Genomic DNA, 21,481 nt, shown 5'->3' on the forward strand with positions numbered 1-21,481 from the left:
ATCTGGGATAGTAGTACACTGCATTCTACTCTCTTTCGATTGGTTCTCTACTACCTTGCAGTGGCCATGTAGAAGGAAACCCTGGAGAGATCCTCAACCGCTATTCAAAACTAGGATGACGCAAACCTAGATTGCATTCCCTATTTCCAGGGTTCCTAAATCAATCCTATAACAAATGAGGAAAATGAAAAACTATCTTATGGAGGGGTGAATGTGGCGCAACCTTCAGATGTACAGGCCTAGTATAAATTGTTAGGATTAGGTATTTTGCCAAAAAGATCTGTTTATTATATTAAAACCAGCTTGTATACGGATTTCCAGGTTTGGGAGCCTCTTCTTCAGTAGTCGCTGAGGTTACATGTCTAAAGATGCTGACCGTGTATCTGACATGGACAGATTGCCAAAAGAACTCTGTGTCGGATACACGGTCAGCATCTTTACATGTGTAACCCAAGCGGGTGCTGAGGAAGAGGTTTCCAAACTTTGAAATCTGTATACAAGCTGGTGTTAATAAGAAACTGTAATCTTTTTGGCAAAATACCTAATCTCAAGAATTTATACCACGTCTGAAGGTTGTGCCGCATTCACACCTCCATAAGATAGTTTTTCCATTTCCTTATTTGTTGTTCTATACGTTCGCCCATCGGGTGAAACATCATTTAGGGTGGGCAGCACCTTCCATAAACAAGACTCTTCTTCCACCCACAGTAGCAACTAAACTCCCTATTTCCACTCTCATCTCTCATTCCTTTCCACCTTTTTTATTCCATTATTGTCCACTACAGTATATCAATCGTATGGAATGCACCTATATATGCGCACCTTGATTAGAGAACATTAGTTGCTCAATGTACTCATAATCAGGTGAACCACAGAAATCCTGATATGCCGCACTCCTCCAATACCAATAACCAAGAATGCATCCAGTAAGATTAATATGGGCTAATACAACTGCCAGATCTTCAGTGCATGCTTCTCTTCAGCAATCTCGGACTGTCTCAAGCGGCTCTCAACTCTCTCATAATAATATATCTGCTCACTGGATTGTATACTGTAACCAAGTGCAAAGATATTTTGGGAGAAAGGCTGGGTTGGCCATGAAAAATACCAACGCTTCGAAATAGAAAATATAAACGTTTTCAGCAGTTGCCTGAAATAAGGGATTTACTTTTAAATAAATAAAGGTAAAATAGAAGATCACGTTGTGGGTAACAGGGAGGAGAGTTTATAGATACGACCTGTAAATGTTCTGTCCATACAATGCAACCAAAATGGATAACTCTTCTTGGTGGAGACATAAACATACAATACTTTCCCTGTAGCACTCATTCCAATGGTCAGTACGGGGCATTCTGTGCTCATTTATATCCTTGCACCCTCTTGTGCATTTGGAATCACAAGTTAGTTGGTTTGGTGTATGTAGCCGTGCAGAAAAGTGACAGTGTGCACAGCCAAAACGGACTACAACATTTCTTATGAAGTTGAGGGGCAAAAAAAGGGCATTCATATTTCACCTCCAATTTTCCCATTCAGACAGTCAATGAATCACCTAGTGGGTATAGATGCATCTACTAGTTTCTGATTACTAGACCATCTACAGAGGCTTCTAATAATGTAAACCCTTTAAGGAAAGTCTTAAATAATCACTGTGCTTATATGTTACAACTAGTGCAATGTGATAACTAGCAAACAGGCAAATGATTTTGTTTACCTAGTGTTGTTCTATGCTAAAAAATCCCTCTAAAGTGCTGCTTACTAGGGGTTTGCCTTACTTCTAGTTTGCTGTCCACTGCCTGTTGTCAAATGAAGTTTTTCTTTAGTACCAGAGATAACAACAAAGAGAACAGGAAGTGAAGGGGGGTGGTAACTGATTCTACTCATACACGTATGTGGAGAGTAAAGGTAGAGGGAGGAGGAGGGAGACACACAAACGTGCTGCTGATAATGGTGAGTTATTTACTGTCCCCACAGCTACTGCAATCCCATCTACACTTCTCTGGTGTTCTACATGATTCAGTTATCTATGTTATAGAGAGCAGAGTCTTCTGTTTTCTTTATGTGCGGTGCATAGAATACAGCAATTTCCTCCCGCCAGCTCAGACACAACTGAAAATTAGAAATAAAATGAGATATATAGCTGGTGATGAAAGCCACCATCAGATAATGCCATGGCCAGATGTGGCATTATCCTCATGAACACACTAATAGCAGCTTATTCTGCACAGTCATTTGACAGTGAGGGTACGCTTTAAATGTAAATGGATCGGCCAAACGAGCCCCTGAATATTATACCACTTTTCAATTAAGCATATTTTTCAGGTAGTTTCTAACGACCTACTCTTTTTAACAAAGTATCATTTAGCTCCCCTTTCAGATTCCTAGAAGTGATTCAGGTCACTGAGAGTGAAGTCACCATAGGCAATAGATGATCTCTGCGAGCACTCGGAGAGGTTGTGACAGCTGTCAGGAGATGTACCTGCCCAGGCAAGCTGAATGAATGATTATTTAATGTGAAACTGCAATGTGCAGTGGGCATATATTAATATCTGCATTGTTATTCTTCATAATCCACCTTGCTGTGATGCAGCATATCCGTAACTCTCAAATTAGATAATTATATGTCTATAACATCTGCCGACTGAAAATGAAATCATATTTCTAAACTCGCTCTACCCGGAATGCAGACAATTAATACATGTTAATTAGACAATCTAACCCACTGCTCTACTTATCCCAATATTCAGAGTATTTGTGTAAGGCACTTTATAGTGTGACACCCAGTTATACCTTGTGGACCTGATTATATAAATAACCTGAATATGGGCATATCTGAATAGGAATATTGGACCATATATAAATAGTATGCCATTACAATAGCACTGAACTAATGACTGCAGCTACATGACACCCAACAGCCAATTTAAAACAAGTGCTAATCTTCAGAGACTTTCCCTGTCGCCGTGTCATTTCAGAACTGCATTGATTTTAGCTGATAAATGTCAAAAATCTAGATGGGTTAATTAGTTGATGCCTTGTAGCTCCCAACTGCTACACATGAAGCTAATGCAGTGTGTATGGGTACTCATGTTAGATTTACTAGGAGTAACGGATATATACTTCGCTCTGTATGTGATGGAATGATGGACAACTTTTATTTAGGTCGAATGCTTCCTATTATTAACCCCTTCCCACCCCATGTTGTACTGTACATTTACATCACGGAAACTTGGAAACTACATATTCCCCCCCCCCCCCCCCCACCCCCTACATATCGCCCCCACTCCCTCCCATGGCATAGTGGTGGTAAAAGAGCATGATCTGAGTCCACACCATCACTTGCAAGTGTCACCTATAATATTCGGTTGTCACCCAGAATCAGCGATGGCCCAAAACCCAACTGTTTAATCCCTTTGATGTTATGACATCTAACCGGTTAGACAGCAAGAGCCCTTTCTTCATCATAAAGGGTCCAATGGATTGCTAGGGCAACCAAGGCCTAACAATTGCCTTCAGTACTACCATCGTGGTGCACCTACAACAGACTGCCTGTTAGGCAGATCAAACTGAAATAAAGTAGTATTGCAGTGTACAGAAGCAATCGAGAGATGTTCAAGTCCTCTAATCAGAATGAAAAATAGAAAAATATATAGAAATAAGTTAAATAAAATGTTATCAAATATAAGAAAAAAAACTTTTTGCCATTAAAAATACTTTATTATGTCAAAAAATAATAAATACAAATCTAACTAACATTTTAATCAGGGGTGTTTCAAAAGCACTTGACATGTTAACCCCTTAAGTACCAGAACCCACACAATCAGAATGCCACAGTAGTATGGTGCCAACTGTTTGAGGACTCCTGCTAGCGGCTGTATGAGCACAGACACTACAACAGCTTGAATCCTGCTGTAACTGCTAGTATCTGAGATAACTTCAGTCTAAAATCTTTAACCCCTTAGATGCCACAAGCCAATAGTCACCAGGGGATGTAAATGGTTAGATAGAGAGATGAATTTCCCTATGTCACCCCATCAGTAGTCCCGTGATGCAATTGCAGAGTGCTACTGGGCTGCCATGGCAGCTGGGTGCCTAGCAGAGACCCCCAGGTGTGCCACATTTGTACATCTATTAGGTGTATTAGGCAAACAAGACTGCAAGACCTAAGTATTGCAGTATCAGGCTCCTAAATGTTTAATTCTCCTAGTGGAGCTAAATTAAAATGTAAAAAAAAAAAATATTAAAAGTGTTTAACAAAAGAAAATATGCAAAAAAGACAATTTTCCCCATAAAAATGCTTTATGAAAAAAAAAAACATAAATAGCAAAAAAATGTACATATAAATCGTATTGCTATGTCTATAATGACCCAAACTATAAAATTATTACATTATTTAAAGCGACCTTCTGGTCTTCAGTTCAGCATTGATATGTTAACACCTGCAGGAGATCATTACCTGCCATTTCTTTTTCCTCTGATCTTGCCCCTTGACTGCTTTTTTTATTTCAGCTCTGTCCAGAGTTTTAATTTGTGACTATAGTTTAGCTACGGTGTCGAATTTGAAGTAGTCCCAGACATTCCCCCGGCCTCATCATTGGTTCAGGCTGCCTCCTCTGGGCACGGATGAGGGGTAGTTAGGAATGGGAAGTACTATATATGTAGTTATCTAACAATTGATCTTTTTTTTTTGGATGATCAAGCATTTATGAAGAGAACATTAAGAAAAGCGTTACAAAGCCATGTTAGGTTGGTTTCACACGGGCGAGAAACTCGCATGATATTCGCATGATGCGAGAGTCAGTAAGCAGATTATGAAACCAATGATGTACAATGGTTTCCTTCCCATCTGCGATCTTTACACTGATGCCATGTTGAGTGAACAAAAATCGCGGCGTGCTTTATCTTTCTGCGATGCGCGTTTTTTTCTATCTCCCATGTTTCCCTGCGTTGCCATGCAATTTTAACATTACAAAGTCCTATTAACTCGCACAATAAAAAATTGCACGTTTTTATCGGGAGCGGCAGCGATGTGATTCAAGATTATTCTAAAAAAAGGGCATTGCTGACAATCACAGAAACAAAGTGGTGATTTCCTTGCAGCAAAATCCCACCCAGGTGAGACCAGCCTTGGGACATAAACTATCCTGGGGCGATGTTGTATCAATATTTTCTCTTCTGCCCCAATCCCACAAATTAAGCGCTGCTGGTGGCCTTGAGTTGTTTCTACCCTTGTTGGGTAAATTTAAGCAGACGCCTGCTGCGCTATTCAGACATTCTAGGACATCACTGAAGTCTCAGACTGAGCCCAGCTTTGAGGCTAGGTTTTCAATAGTCCTATTAGTCTGCTTTCATGTGGACTACAAAATCGCATGATTTTGTCGCAATGTGGCAATACTACAAAACGCATGTATGTGAAGCCGATGCTTTCCAGTGGGGTCTTTCACATTAGCAATGCATTATAGGCTGCTACATGACAAGAATACTAAATTGCGGCGTGCTCTATACAACCGCAAATTGCAATTTTTTGCAGCCCACGTTTCCCTATGGAGCCTCCTTGTTTATCCCATCGCACGAACTTGACATTTTTGTGCAATGCGATTTTAACATTAGAAAGTCCTATTAACTTTCTCGTGACAAAATCACATGATTTTGTTGTGCAAGAAAGTCGCGGTTAGCAGCGACGCAATGCGAGATTTTTTACAAGGAAAATCGCGTGTACAAAGCTGCAATATCATAGCGATTTTGTAGCGCCGATATCGCCGTCACCCGTGTAAATGAGGCCAAAATATTCATATGGTGCTGATAACCCAGACTTTGACTGGGTTCACATGGCTTTAAGTGCAAAACGTTGTGGGGGTCACGCAGTGTTTTACAGCTCTGGAGCCGGCAAAGACCCGGCGTACCGCCACGTATGGTGTTGCAATTGTACTTTGCATGACAGAGTAAGGCCGCCTGCAGACGGGCGGGTCGGATCCGGCGGCGAGGATTCTCGCCGCGGGACCCGACCGAAGCGCCTGCAGGGACCAGCCGTACTCACCTGCGCCCGCCGGCTCCGGCTGTCTGATGTGCTGGCTTGCCAGGCAGGCAGCACATGCGCAGACCGGAGCCGGCGGCAGGTGAGTGACATTTCTGTGTGGGACTTGCAGAGCCCCGCACAGAAATAGAACATGCCGTGATTTGTTTGCCGCACGATATTTCGCGCGGCCAAATCGCGGCCGTCTGCATAGGATTGCGTTTGTTATCGCAATCCTATGCTGGCTTCCAGCGGCGGAATTTCCGCCTGTGTGCAGGCAGCCTATCTTACATCTGTTTTGCTCTTGCGTATTACGCAATTCTGACACATTAATGTGATTGGAACTGCATAAGACAATGTAACTGACTGCCTGTGAGTTACCGCGTATCACAAGGGCGTACAGCGCCCGCGTGATATGCGGTTATCATATGACTGTGTGAGCCAGACCATAGGAAAGCACAGAATCACATCCTTGTCATGCCTTCTAGGTTTGTATACGTTTAGTCAGACTTTTGGTATTATCCGTTTGGGGTGAACAGAAGCTCGGTGAGATTATAGGCAACGGGTAAATGGGGTGCAATTGCCCAGAGACTACAGCCAGCCCCATACAAGTCAAACAGAAAAACTTTAGCAACCAACCCTAGTTTATACCGCTCCCCATCTGGGCCCACATCTGTTCTCTACTGTATTGTAGCGGCTTCTTGGAAACGGGTCAAGGTGAGCAACAATTGACTTGTCATACAGATTTGTCCTACCGCTGCTATTATAATCCTCAAACGTGTGGTTAGCAGATGTGCTTCTCTTATGTACGCAAATGAATGGAAAATCATGGTTTCAGCAAAGACTACAAAGTTTGCCATTACTAAGCAGAGGGTTTTCTCAAATAAATCACAAACAGACTAGCTGGGGGCCAGCCTGTAGTTGGCAGCATAACAGATGCCAATCATTTTCCTTTGTGTCCAACTGTGTTGGGTCAGGTGGGCGTTCTGCACTGAACCACAATGAAATGTATTGCGTACTAATAACATACAGTCAATGAGAAACATAAATTATATGCCACATAAAGAATCAATTTAACCCCATTAGCTCAGCTAGAGTACTTACTGTGGAAGTAATGACTTTCTGACCAAAGACAGAAATGTGATGTTCGATTGAATGCCCTCATCCCTCCCGTCAGCTACAGCCTCATGGTTTACAAGCAGTGATGTGGTTTCTGCAAGTAGCCGCAAGCTGAACAGCCTCCACTCCACTACAAAACACAAAGTGCCAAGAATGTTACCATCTAGCAATGTAATTGAAACAAAATGTTGAATTTGCACACAGGCCTACTTGATGTGGCCTAACTTACCATTCTGGCTACAGACCAGGGAGACTAAAGGTGGGAGGATAGCGTCCACAACCTAAAACAGAGAAAGAAAAGGCCTGGACTGAATTACTGTCACAGCAAAAATAGAAATCTGTTTCTCCACAAACTAAGGGGTTTTGCAGACAAAGTCTGTAATTAAAATGATCATCTGGGTTTGTGGTGCTGCATTGATTTACTATACAAGACTGAAGTCCTTCTATAACCTCAGTTTCCAAGTCCACTGTTGGTAACAGTAAGCTTTAGAACTGTGAAAAGTATTGATACAAGAATCACATAGGAGTGCAAGAAAGTTATGACTTAGTTTTAAATTATTTAACCCAATTTATTCAACATTTGATTAAAAGTTTTGAGAAACTGAAGAGTTTCCCAAACAATTCCCTATAAACCAACCCATAGTTTCCGAGAGCTGCCAGGAAACTAGTAGTTCATAAGTCTTCTCCATTTCAGGACTACAGTCACATTTAGGATATTTATTGAGTTTTGCCAGCTGGGGTATTTCATCAGATGTTCTCTCTTAGTGATGTGATTTATACATCTGCATTATGTGAATATGATTAGTACAACGCAGTTCTTAGGACATGCTACGTTTATTTTAAAACGGCTGCTTTCCATATCCCTCATCTTCTTGTTCTTTTTCATTATTGTATTATATGAAGAAAAAAACTGCATATAAACCTACATGTATAAACCAGGATGGAAGCATTTGTTAGTTCCATTTCCTTTAAAATAAAAAAGATAAAATCATGGTAATACCAGCATATAATATCTCTGGATAACCTCGTATAATCTGTATTATAATGGCTTACTACAATGGAATATATATGGATCAATCTGATTGTCCCCAGCAAGAGAAACCAAGTAATCTTGTAGATATGATACCTTTTAATGGCCAACAAAACTACATGATGTTACAGCGAGCTTTCAAACCTCTTCGGATCCTTCTTCAGACATAATGAAATAGATCCAAAGAGGCATGGATATACACTTATGACAAGGCACAGACATGGATGTGATTAATTTGCACTAAAAAGAATACCACAACAGGATGAGTAAAGAAATTAATAAATACTTAAACAGTCCACTGGTATAGATGTGACAGTTTTATGTATGGTCTCTGAATTAGTGTTAGGAGGTCACCAGGCCAGCAGTGTTATCCCTTCTATAGATTTCTCATACTTCCCATTCAGGCATGAATCCTTATGAAGAATATAACCCTCAATATCAATATCATTCCATTTGGTAGGACAGAGACACAACACTAAATTTGAATTGCCAGAAGCAAAATTAACCCTTGGGAATTAATTCTCGATACAATATAAACCTTTTATTAGAACGTAGACGGACAAACACCTATATTTAAAAACCCAGTCTGAAAAAGGTCAGTCTATAAACATGACAGTATCAAGACTGCTCCTATATAAGAGTTTGGTAACTGAAGTCATCTATGAAGGATAGCCTATCATATATTCTTAGTAGACATAAACTGAGACTGATATAAAAAAAAACTGTCTGTATAACTCGTAATAGTAAAGCTCCAACATGTTTCTCTGTCTAAACAGCATCATCAGGGAGACAAGGTGTTGGCTATAGTGAGTGTATGGCTAGCACCTTGTCTCCCTGATCATGCTGTTTAGACAGAGAAACATGTTGGGGCTTCACTATTAGGACTTATACAAGTAGTTTTTAGACACAGATGGCAAACGAAAAGATGGGGAAAAAATGGTTCATGTAATTACAAAAAACACAGCAATGCACGTGTAAGGAATTAATAGAAGTTCATACAGTTTACAAGACTACCTAAAATTGTTAGACTAAGCTTTTATTAAACTCTGTTAGAAAGTCTTAAAATTAACACATATTAACAGCAATACTTGATAATCAAAACTAAAATCAGTTTAAAGAGCAGCCAAGGACTTTTCAGGTGCCAACTGAGAAATTGTAAATGCTTTTACAATCAATCTTCTTGCTACCAAAGCCACGTTTATTATTAAGTCCAATTAAAGCTTAGCCACTTAAGTGAAACATTAAAGGGTATTAGATTTATGGTTAGAACTAAAACACAGTAAGATTGATTGTAGAACTAACAAAATTCTCTCTAAACCCATGCTAGTTGTTCGATGTTTTCTTCTGTGGGTAGCTAATAAATTGCCCCTAAAATGTAGAAGGCCACATATACACTCATTTGACTTCTTTTGGACTTTTACATTGAAAACAAAGCATGTTGAATATGGGTCCTGGCAACACTGAAATTCCCAGAATTCATTGCATGCAAAGGTGATATGTGTGCTCTGGTTCTGGAAAACCAAAAGTCCATTGACAGTTATGAGATAGACTGGATGTTGTTTGTGCCGCCAACAAACAGTGTGCATGCTTAAAGGGGTTGTCCTGCGGCCAAAACGAAAAAATTTTCACACCCTAGTCCCCCATGTTAAGCAAGCATCACAAACTACCCCTGTAAATCGTTTTTTAGAGCATTTCTACTCACCATTAAGCTGTTTCATGAAGTTATAAAAATCTTCCGAAATGGCCGCCGTCATTTCCCAAGGTGCACCGCTGGTCTTCTCCCATGGTGCACTGCGGGTCTTCTGCCATGGTGCACCGTGGATGTTCTTCTCCAGTCTGAGCTCCACTGCCGATTACAGCCACCTCATTGGCTGATCGGCACCACGTGACGGGGCGGAGCTACGTGATGATGCTAAGGGGGAGGAGCCAGGACGCAGATCGTGAGCCCGGACCATCCAGAAGAGGAATCTTCAGTGCGCAAGCGCGACTGTTCGTGCGACCAGAGCAGAAGTTTAGTCGTCGCCATGGAGAAGGGGATGCCAGCACCGGAGGGGGTAAGTGTATAACTTCTGTATGGCCAATATTTAATGCACGATGTATATCACAAAGTGCATTAATATAGCCATACAGAAGTGTTTAACCCCACTTGCTGTCGCGGGACAACCCCTTTAAGTGCACTTCGCTTCAAGTGGAAATTTAAAAAAATGGAGTCTGATTTAAGCAATTTTTTTTCATATGTACTGGTCTATTTTGTATGAAATTTCTCAAGAGAGTGCACAATTACCGGACACCTTGTATATTAAAAAAATTACAATTATAACTGGTGGCTCTGGTGTAGTTATCAGCATTTCCCCATTAGTCTTAATGAATAAAACCTATAAATAAAACTGGTGGGGAGTGATCAAAACATCAATACCTGAGCCACATGGATCTATCAAGCATTATGGCCCTTTTACACTGGCCAAGAATCTCACGATTCTCATTCGCTTGATGGAAGAGCTGCTGACATCATCACCAGCTCGTCCCCGCTCGGCCAGCCCATTTAGACTGCACGATTCTCGGTGACAGCCATGTAGTCCTCAGGCACTTCTCGTTCAGTGTTTCACATCCCTATGAGAAACGCTGAACAAGCATCGTTTAAACAGCACAATAAGTGCCCGAGCCGCTGCTGGTTTTGATGTCGGCTGAAACTAAAGGACAAGCAAGAACCTCCCAATTCTCGCTCGCCCTTCAGTTGTTTGCCTGTGTTTAAACTGATCGATTATCATTCAGTTTGGTTCACTTGAACGATTCTTTGAACTACATTGTTCTGTCCCTTGAATTGAGACCCCTTTCTCAGAGGCCTATTGACAGGAAAGGCTGAGCGCACTCTTCAGATTTTATTAAAGGGGTTGTCTCGCGAAATCAAGTGGGGTTATACACTTCTGTATGGCCATATTAATGCACTTTGTAATATACATCGTGCATTAAATATGAGCCATACAGAAGTTATTCACTTACCTGCTCCGTTGCTAGCGTCCCCGTCGCCATGGTTCCGTCTAATTTCGGTGTCTTCTTGCCTTTTTAGACGCGCTTGCGCAGATCCGTCTTCTCCCTTCTTCTCCCTTCGGCTCCGCTTGGCAGCATCGGCATTTTGGCTCCGCCCCCTTGTACGCATCATCGCGTAGTTCCGCCCCATGATGTGTTCCGGTTCCAGCCTCCTGATTGGCTGGAATCGGCACGTGACGGGGGCGGAGCTACGCGATGATGCGTACAAGGGGGCGGAGCCAAAATGCCGATGCTGCCAAGCGGAGCCGAAGGGAGAAGAAGGGAGAAGACGGATCTGCGCAAGCGCGTCTAAAAAGGCAAGAAGACACCGAAATTAGACGGAACCATGGCGACGGGGACGCTAGCAACGGAGCAGGTAAGTGAATAACTTCTGTATGGCTCATATTTAATGCACGATGTACATTACAAAGTGCATTAATATGGCCATACAGAAGTGTATAACCCCACTTGCTGCCGCGAGACAACCCCTTTAAACATAACCGGTAGCAAATACGAGGGATCTCCATTGTGTTTGAGATCACTTTCAATTCAAAGGAAACATACTGTAGTTAAGAAAACTGATGGGCAAATTGTATTAATGTCTTAAAAATATTCTTGTTACTTGTCTGTGCTGGAACTAAACAAGAACATTTTATTGATAGCCTTGTCCACATTGGCATGGAAGGTTCTCTATGGGGCCTTCGTTGCAAATTCCACTAAAGTCCTATAGTGGAGTAGAACCACGTAAGTTCTTAACAGTGATGTGAAGAGGTCCTGAGCTGCTCAAATGGCAAGCTTATAGCCTTTACAAATTTCAGGTTCCCCATTAGAGCTAATAAACAGAGTTTCCCATGTCACCTTTCAACTAGGTGATACAACGTCAGTTGCCTGTAATCTGACTGTGCACCTTGATGGACTTCATAGGTTATCATACAGCTGGGATCTCTTCTATTAAAATATTTGCTAATATTATAATGAGATTTCAGACATAATGATTCAACTGACACCTTCCACATTAAAGATCACATATTATAGACTACCACAATATTCTGGTGCCTCCAAAGCATGCAGTGTTATTACGTTACCCCATGTTGTTACTTGTTGTTTATACAGCAGCTGACAACCCTCTCATATACAAATGGCTGGGACCCCCCTCCCTCAGTCCCCACCGTATTTATATATTTTATCCTCTCATCCCCTTGTACTCTTATCTTTGGTCGAGCTATCAGTGCTCACTTTGTGCATCCCTTGTTGCCATCCCTATGTTGCTGAGAGAATTAGGACTCCACCCCTGGGCGACACCTGAGAAAATTCACTGCACAGCTGAGAAAATTTGCACTCACCGATCATGCACTGGGTGGCGCACAGTACAAACTTAGAAGAAGAAAAAAAGTTTCTTCCTACCAGACACTGCGGACGGCAGAAGAAAACACCTTTTTCGCGAACTGTCTGTGAATTTATGGGTGTTTGCCAATCCAGATTGGGAAGGGACTTCACATCTGCAAGTTAATATTTTAGTGGGTGTAAGGTCTGATCTATTTTGTTCAGGGGGTCTGGTCTAAAGTCTTATTCATTTAGAAGTTTGAGTCTGGGGACAGATTTGTTTAAGGGGTCTGTATTTATTGAGAAGCTCTGGTCTGAAGTATGATTTATAGGATTTCTAGTCTGGGGTGTTATTCTTTTAGGGGTCTGGTATGAAGTCTCTATATTTAGAGAGTCTGATTTATTCAAGGCATTTGGTCTGGGGTGTAAGTTATCTAGAGGGTCTGATCAGGTGTCTGATATATTTTGCCAGTCTGGTCCGAGTTAACTTCGAGTTGTGATTTAAGGTCTGAGTTTATTTCGGGGTGTGATCTAATATCTGAATTAATTTCGGGGTGCGATCTAAGATCTGAATTAATTTTGAAGTCTTTCCTAAGATCTGTATTAACTTAGGGGTTTCGTTTGAGGTCTGAATCCCATTGTGGAGTCTAACCTGGGGTTTGCTGGCTATCCTGCTCAAACCTATGTTAACTCTTGGGCTAATGATTCATGTGCTACCATTTGTGAGTTTTTCCATACCATGTCCCATCCCCAGATTTTATCCCTGGGAGCAGCATATCACAGCAGGAGGATAGCCAATGAGCAGAGCGTGAAGAGAAGAGCACTCCAGAACAAACTGCAGTACTGAGAACAAGAGAGCCTAACAAAAATGACTACAACTAGCTTTGGTGCCATATATCTGTCTCTCCTCCTACAATTTATCAGAAGTAGAGGAGGAGGAAAATGAACCATGGATAGAGTTGGAAAAAAAAAATTGTGTGGTTTCTTAAGTTTCTGCTTCGGCATACTCCACATTTGTGGCAACCTGCAACAACCGTTATCACGCGGAAATTCATAAGTCTGAACCAGCGACAATTAGTTTATTGCTGGAGTGATTTGCTGGGGAGATTAGGATTTCAAGCAATGAACTTACAAACTATTGAAGCTTTACAAAGCCATTGGCACTATATAAAGAGTTATCAATAGTATTATAGTTAGTGATACCATATTAAAAAGCTACACCTCACTGCAAATAGTTAAGTAATTGAGCTACACGCCTCAAGCTACCAGGTTGGGCATTGTTAGCTTACCCATACTTGTATTAACTTACTTAATAAAAGACACTCAAAAGTTAAAAAAATATGACATTAACAGCAATAAAGATGCATACAAGAACATACAAGCACAATAAATGGTCGTCTACTTTATGGCTCTAATTATATTAGGGGTTACCTGATGTACAAATGAATGCGTGCTGAGCAAATGGGAATATATTGTTGATATATTGGTTGGAATATTTAAACAATGTAGTAGTAAAACTGATCACATAGGCTTCCCGCTGCTCGCTCAAATCATAATGGCCCATAACAGGAGCAGAAACATTACTCACCAAGCATATAAATATTCATATTAACACTTAAATAAAACATGACTTTTACTTGCATAATGTCCTCTGGATCGTATCGCTCATTTAATAATGTTTTTACAGTTCAGCAGAACAGTAAAAATTATTTAAAAAAAATTAAAAATGACAACAGTTTCCCAAAAAGGATTTCTTTTACTTTCCTTCTAATTACATTCATTCTTTGTCAAAAAACTAAATAAAAATCTAGCACTTAGATGAGTTGTTATTTTGCTGCAAATCTCAGCATGCGGTTCCATCTCAGGTGGATATACAAATGACTAGAGATGAGCGAGCATGCTCAGTAAGGTCAGTTTCTCAAGCGAGCAGCGCTCTTCTCGAGTAACTGACCTTACCGAGAAGAACAATCTTGTCACCTGAGGTCCTAAAAGCGGTCCCACCCTTGGCCTATAAAGGGGCTCTTAAAGGCTACCTGTATGTAGTGTACTTCTTTTACTGCTTAGGGTGGAATCAGACGAGCGTGTTTATGCGAGTACAATTGTCCGCACAAAACTGCGCGTCTATTAGAACCATTGGCTCCCTATGGTGTGTTCACATGTCCATGTTTTACAAGTGTGCAAACATACGTACCTGCAAAACATAGGACATGCGTGCAGCATAGGTGCCTGGTGCACGTCAATATTCCCCGCGGGGAGTGCCCTTGTCACTGCACTCTGTGCAGTGTTCAGTGACAAGGGGACTCTCCGCAGGGAGTAAAGAATCCCCTACGACAGCTGTGACAGAGGATCAGGATGCCGGCACCCCTGTAGTGATTTTCAGGGAAGGGCTTTAAATGTAAGCCCTTCCCTAAAAATCATTCCCATCTGGTGTAAAAAATAATAATAAAAAAAATAAATACTCACCTCTCCGCAGCTGCCAGGGCACAGGCACATCCAGCCTATCTTCTTCCTGCACTTCTCTGAATCTCTTTCAGCAAGTGAGGATTTAAAATCCCCGCCTGCTGAGAGGGTTGTATCTGACTGGCTGAGCGCTCAGCCAATCACAGGCAGCACTTAGCCATTTATTAAATTTGGTAGCCAGGAGCAAGGAGATTTAAAATTTCACATTTACAGTAGAGATTTTATATTAATATATATATATATATATATATATTTTATTTTTTTTTTTTAATCTTCTGCTTTCTTGCCGAATCCACGGCCATCTGTAATTCAATTGCGGGCGGGCCGTAGATCGGACGGCTTCCATTGACTTCAATTGGAACCGTCCACGCAGGAACCGCAGCAAAGTTCCGCATGCTGCGATTTGTTTTCCGGACGAGAACGACTGCAAATCAAACCCGCATGCTTTATATAAGCTGCGGACGCCCATGTCTCCCTATAGACGGCTTGAATTGTGGATCGTCCGCGCGGGTTTTCCATGTGGATTCTGCAATTCAAATTTGCCAGTGGACATTGGGCCTAAGAGTGTGCACCATCTAGAGGCTCAGCTACAGCAAATGTGGACCGATATGCCACACGATACTGTGCGGAACCTGTATGCCTCCATGCCCGCCCGTATCACATCTTGTATCCAAGCTAGAGGCAGTACATCAGGGTACTAGAGCCTCCATGCCCGCCCATATCACATCTTGTATCCAAGCTAGAGGCAGTACAACAGAGTACTAGAGCCTCCATGCCCGCCCGTATCACATCTTGTATCCAAGCTAGAGGTGGTACATCAGGGTACTAGAGCCTCCATGCCCTCCCGTATCACATCTTGTATCCAAGCTAGAGGCGGTACATCAAGGTACTAGAGCCTCCATGCCCGCTCGTATCACATCTTGTATCCAAGCTAGAGGCGGTACATCAGGGTACTAGAGCCTCCCTTCAGTTTTCCACAATAAATTCTCCTTTTGCTGTAATATTGTAATCACTTACTTATATCAACGTTACATTCACACAGAGAAATTTTTTTTTGATTCCGAGAACTCCTCCTAGGGAGGGAGTTTTTTTGACAATGAGTGTATTACCCTTGCAATGTTTACAGTTTTCATACACAAATCTATTTCCCATAACAGCAGCAGATTTCATGAGTCACCCATGATGTCTAGCAATAAACTGCAGTGCTGAGTTGCATAACATGCTAGTAACGTTGATTACACTGTACAGTAGTAAATTTTGTCCACTCATGAAAATCACTGTGACTTTGTCACATTCACACACCTCAGTCATGTGACTTGACTTGAGGCTTCACTACTCAGCTTTCACGATGGAAGATGTCTATTCATAAGCTTAAGAATAATATTTAAAGGCTATGGGCACCTTTAATACAGAAAAAAACTATTTTACCTATGAGAATGGTTGCGGTGGAGTTAAAAAAAAAGTTGCAAGTTTCAAGATACAATTCTCATTCCTTCATTCATTTTCAGACCCCTTGATATGCAGTTTTCAACTGGTTCCTGATTTGAGGCTTTTCTCTTTTTTGTGTCCCTCTAAGCAATACGAGATATGCTGGATATGAGTTCTGTGACTCCAGGGTGCATCCACCCTCACTAGCTCTTATATACAAGTACAGCTTCAATGCTGTACTATTTTCTCATGCTACAGTTCATAAAGGGTTTTCCTTCCGTGATGGACAGACGCTGAGGAGTGATTTCCCTTAAGTGTCTGCTGTGGGTCTTCTCCTGCCTATCTACACTCCTATAGAGAAAGGCTGTGCCATCTGCCCTTCTCCTTCCCTGTAAATGTAAGCCCCTTTTACATGGCAGAATTATCGTGCAAACCACTCGTTAGATTGAGCGGTTTGTATGATAATTGTGTAGTATAAGCACATACAGTGAAACACCGATTAGCGATACACTGCTGATTGGATCTTTCATGTAGACCATAAAATAATTGTTGGTCCACAACTGCATCAGCCTGTGTAAATAGACAATTGTTAATCTATGAACGACTGCCCAATGTTAGGCTGGGCTCCTGGAACATGTAGTACTATGGGTTTCCAGGAGCACACCTTCACAGGTGTGGCATAATTGAGCTAGCTGGGTGTGTAGTTCTACAGCCAGCCAATCGCCACTGGTCTGCTGCACATATATACCAGCCCCTCTGGCTAGACGATGCTGGTTACCCAACACCCTGGTGTTTGTTTCCATGCATGGTGTTCTGTATGATGTGAGCAGTGAAGTGTTCTGTGGGTCTGAACAGATAGCCTAACATGTAGTATGAGCACAGTCCTGTTCTGCGTGGTGTGCATTCCCTGGTGTGTTGGTGTGAACTGTGTCCGGTCTGCTTGGATCGTTTACCATGCGGGGCTAGTTACATCGTCAAGTTCCCTATTGGGGCGATCATCCTGCTTGCAGGCAGGACTCCGAGGGTAGTTGTCTTGTTGGAGAGGGGATCCACAAGACAACAAGGACCCTTGTTGCTGACCAGTGGGCTTAAGTATATTGGCCAAAATACGAACCAATACCTCATACCATAGCAAGTCCATCAGTTTATGCGTGTTGGTATGCTAGGTAGTGTTTTGGGTGTTTGTTGTGTCAACTCTGCTCGTGAGTAGTTCACCATTTCATGTATGTAGGAGATGTGACACCTGTTTACTGTGAATGGAGGCAGGCAGGTCGGAAGGATCTCCGGCCCGGTCAGCCTCCATTCACTGAGTGATGATTGCCCCTGCTTAAAAGCACAGGAGCAATCATCGCTGGGATGGTTGTTGAGCGCTTCAACACCCAACAGTCATTCGATTTACAAAGAGCTTTAAGAACTAACATTTGAAGAACATACATGTGAAGTCTTGACACATCAGGCCACCACATGCAGAATTGCCTCATTGACTAGGGCTACATCTGCATATGGATTTGCTTACAAATCTGTGGCAGAATTCTGAGGCTCATCCTTTCTGCTGCAGATTAAATGTTAGATCCACACTGGAAAAATCTGATGCAGATCTGACAATATGAATCTGTGTGAACATGTCGTATGGCTATGTACACACGCCGAAGATTTACTTCAGCAGAAATTCTTCTGTGGATCCACGTCAAAATCTGCACCAAAACCTGTGTCAAACCCCATATGTGACATGATGATTCCGATGTGGATTTTGTCCTGGTTTTCACCCCTCCATTAAAAGAAATTAAATCAACGCTGAAAATCTGCACCAAACATTGACATACCGCAGATCTAGAATCCAGAAAACAGGTTAATTTGCACAGCAGATTTTTTCCTTCGATTATGGTCGGTTTCACACAACCATGAATCTCGAGTGAGTTTGGTGTGTTGTGAGACTCACAAAACTAGTGCGAATTTGAACCCCATTCTTTTGAATGAAGTCATATACATGGGCGATGTCCTATCTTTTGACATTGCTCAGAACGCATCGCCCATTGTTTTCAATGGAACAGTAAAACACATTGCACGACATGCGATGTGCACACAAGTGTGATGGGAGGTTACCTATTGAGAACAATGGGAAACACTTGCCGATCCTCTAACGCGCCTGAAAGTCGCACCAGAGGATTGCAACTTCACAGAAGTGATAGGAGTGTGAAAACAAGCTCTCATGCGGCCATGTTGAAGAAAAAATAAAAATGTTATGGCTTTTGAAAGGTGGAGATGAAAACCCCCAAAAAGTCATCACATGGTTGGGTCCAAAATAGGCCATGTCACAAAGAAGTTAAAGTGGTTGTCCAGTTACCAGACAATCCCACTTCAGTAGGTCCCCATGTGTTAAAAAAATAAAAGTAAACTATACTTACCCTCCGCTGCTGCAGAAACCCAGTGCTGCTCTGGTACCGGTGTTTGTTGTGACAGATGATGTCACAGGAAATCAGGTAACCGCAGCAGCCAATGAGAGGCACAGTACATTTGGTGGATCACTCAGTAAGAAATATGGCTTTACTGAGTTAAGCTGTGGGACACAATGATTTCTGTGTAGGGCCCTGCATTGAGATTTCCCCAAAACAGGTATAAGAAATGGCTGAACATAACTTTATAACTGCATAACTCAGGGACTTACATTTACAGATCCCTTCCCTTTCTTATTTTAGAGATATGGTCCTTAGAATCCAGCAAGTCATGCATACATCCCTTAATGTTATTGTGGTTCTTTAAATGGTGCATGACAGGACAAGTATGAGGGATATAAGTACAAGCATTTCAGTCTAAGAAATCAATTTGAATTACGAATTCTAGTAGGAAAACCATACTTTGACTTTAATTACTCATAAGAATGCAAGAAGCTATGTCGAATTCTCACAGGAAATACTAATAATCGCTCACCTTTCAATATATCCTGGCCTCTGGGGTCTGGCACAAATTAGGGCTTTAGGCCAGGAAGAAGACTTTCCTATTAACATTTCAGTATCAGTATTGATCAGCCAAATACAGAATTACCTCCTAACTTGCACATAGGGCATTGTAATATATTCAACACCAATCATCTCTATTCATAAATGCACAATTCTTCTCTAAAATTAAAAGTAAAGTGTAGCCCAGGAGACTGAATTCTTAAAGAGCAACTATCACATTTGTGTTGTGGGTGCAAACTGCTAGACTTCTGCTTTAAAAACTGTAATTTCTTATATACTTTATTTAAAAATACCAAGGATATAACTTTATGAGTCTCTGGGGCTCCAGAGCCCTTCTCTTCACTCTAAAACGTATCAAAAGTCTGTGAAATGCTATCAATATGGCATCATTTCTCTATATTGACTAGAACTTCCAGACATTTGTTAGACCGAGTGATTTCACGCAAAACACGTCAATTTGGTTCAAAATGGCAGCATTGATTGAATATTTCCAAAAAGAACCAAAAATGTCATTGTGGATATTAGTTGAAGTGTACCTCCAGTTTCAGAACTTTCGACATGCCATAGAGACATTGGAAGTGTTGGAATTAAACAGTCCATCCAAAGATTGTATTGATGCTGTCATTACTAACTTTCTATCTTCTGCATAAGTGCAAATTACTCGTATAATGATGTGTTGTCCTGTTATATTGGTCAGTGATGGCTTCTTCCTCTATGCCATAGATACCTGTCAGAAGTCGTCATCAGTGTGAAATCCATGCACTCTGACCTCTATCAACTGCTAGAACAATGAATGACGCTGCCCAGAAATAGCAGGATTGACAATGAGAAAAACCTAGGGTGGTGTTATTAATTGGTTTGTAGAGCATTTAATAATATATCACATATGGGGTCCTATTTGCAATGGATTACTATAAGACGTTAATACATTATATCACCTGTGCATAGTTTTCTATGAAATTCTGGTGTCCATAGAAAAGGATGCAAATATTAACCACCATAGAGACAAACAGTGATAAGATCAAGCACAACTGTAGAATAGGTGCTCACAAAATGGATGATCCACAGCCTTAGATCTCAAACTGATCCTAAATAGCCATTGGGTGGTTCTAAAGCAGGTTGTGGTTGCCTACATTAGAGTGAACAATATACATTACAGTCAAGAGGGGGGCATCAGACTACATCAGAGTCTATTGGACCTTTCAGATAAAGGGGTTGTCTAGTTGTAAACATTAGATGGCCTACCCTTAAGTGCCACCAATAGAAGATCGGCATAGGTCTCCCACTAGGGATCCCCATTGATCATCTGTTCACTGGGCTGACACCCACATGTAGTTAGCTGATTTCTGCAGGAAGCCGAACCGAATGAGAACTTTACTTGTAATACCAAGACTGGGGGAACGGAATTGTCTGCTTCTTGCAGAAATTAGCTCAGTGCATGAGAGCACCAGACTGGCGAACAGCTGATGAGTGGGGAGCTGGGACAGCAGAACCCTGAAGATTTACTATTGATGGTTCATCCGAAGGGTAGGCCATTAACAGTTTACAACTAGACAACCCATATAAGGCTGGAGTCACTGATCATTGGTAGGTCCTAATGTAGAAGAGCTAAAATGCAGTCTATGTTTAAGAATAAAACAACTGTTAGATACGACCCAAAGTTACTGGGCTGATAACATGCATGCATAGATTTTAAACCTCAGTAGGACATCTGCTTAAAAATTAATCTGTTTATGAGACATCGCTTTTCAAAAACATTTCTGGTTCTTTCTTGTCAACATGAAACGGCGTGCAATATGATTTCTGTTCCAGCATGTTTCTGGATCCCTTGTATATCATATGACATGCAATAAGGAGCAATGAAAATATTACAGATGAGATGCGCAAGTTGCTAATGCTTCACTGCCTAAATAGTTTTAGGCATGACCCTAAAAGCTAGTGATTGTTTGGAAGGCTATTGGGAATCGCTCCAACTTGTAGGAAAATATTGTTTCAAGTGCTGCCAAGACTTACTGGGGAGTGGTGAAGTGTCAACAAGACGGGATGCTGTGTCACAGCTTCAAACACTGATAGAGCTGTCCTGATCAGTTCATCTGATGCAGCCTGACCTGGTCACAAAAAAAAGCC

General features: G+C 41.5%; 1 protein-coding gene across 3 annotated transcripts in view; it reads right to left on the reverse strand.

Moving 5' to 3' along the window:
• The window catches only part of ULK4 (unc-51 like kinase 4), a 649,532-nt gene that overhangs the window by 338,419 nt on the left and 289,632 nt on the right, over positions 1-21,481 (reverse strand). For all 3 annotated transcript variants that reach the window (XM_066584674.1, XM_066584676.1, XM_066584675.1), the window contains exons 27-29: positions 21,368-21,462; positions 7,359-7,410; positions 7,115-7,259 (exon numbers count right to left, since the gene is read on the reverse strand). In XM_066584674.1, the coding sequence (XP_066440771.1) occupies positions 7,115-7,259; positions 7,359-7,410; positions 21,368-21,462 (292 nt within the window). The remainder of the gene's footprint in view (positions 1-7,114; positions 7,260-7,358; positions 7,411-21,367; positions 21,463-21,481) is intronic.

The sequence above is a fragment of the Eleutherodactylus coqui genome, chromosome 12 (genome assembly GCF_035609145.1).
Source record: "Eleutherodactylus coqui strain aEleCoq1 chromosome 12, aEleCoq1.hap1, whole genome shotgun sequence".
Taxonomy (NCBI): domain Eukaryota; kingdom Metazoa; phylum Chordata; class Amphibia; order Anura; family Eleutherodactylidae; genus Eleutherodactylus; species Eleutherodactylus coqui.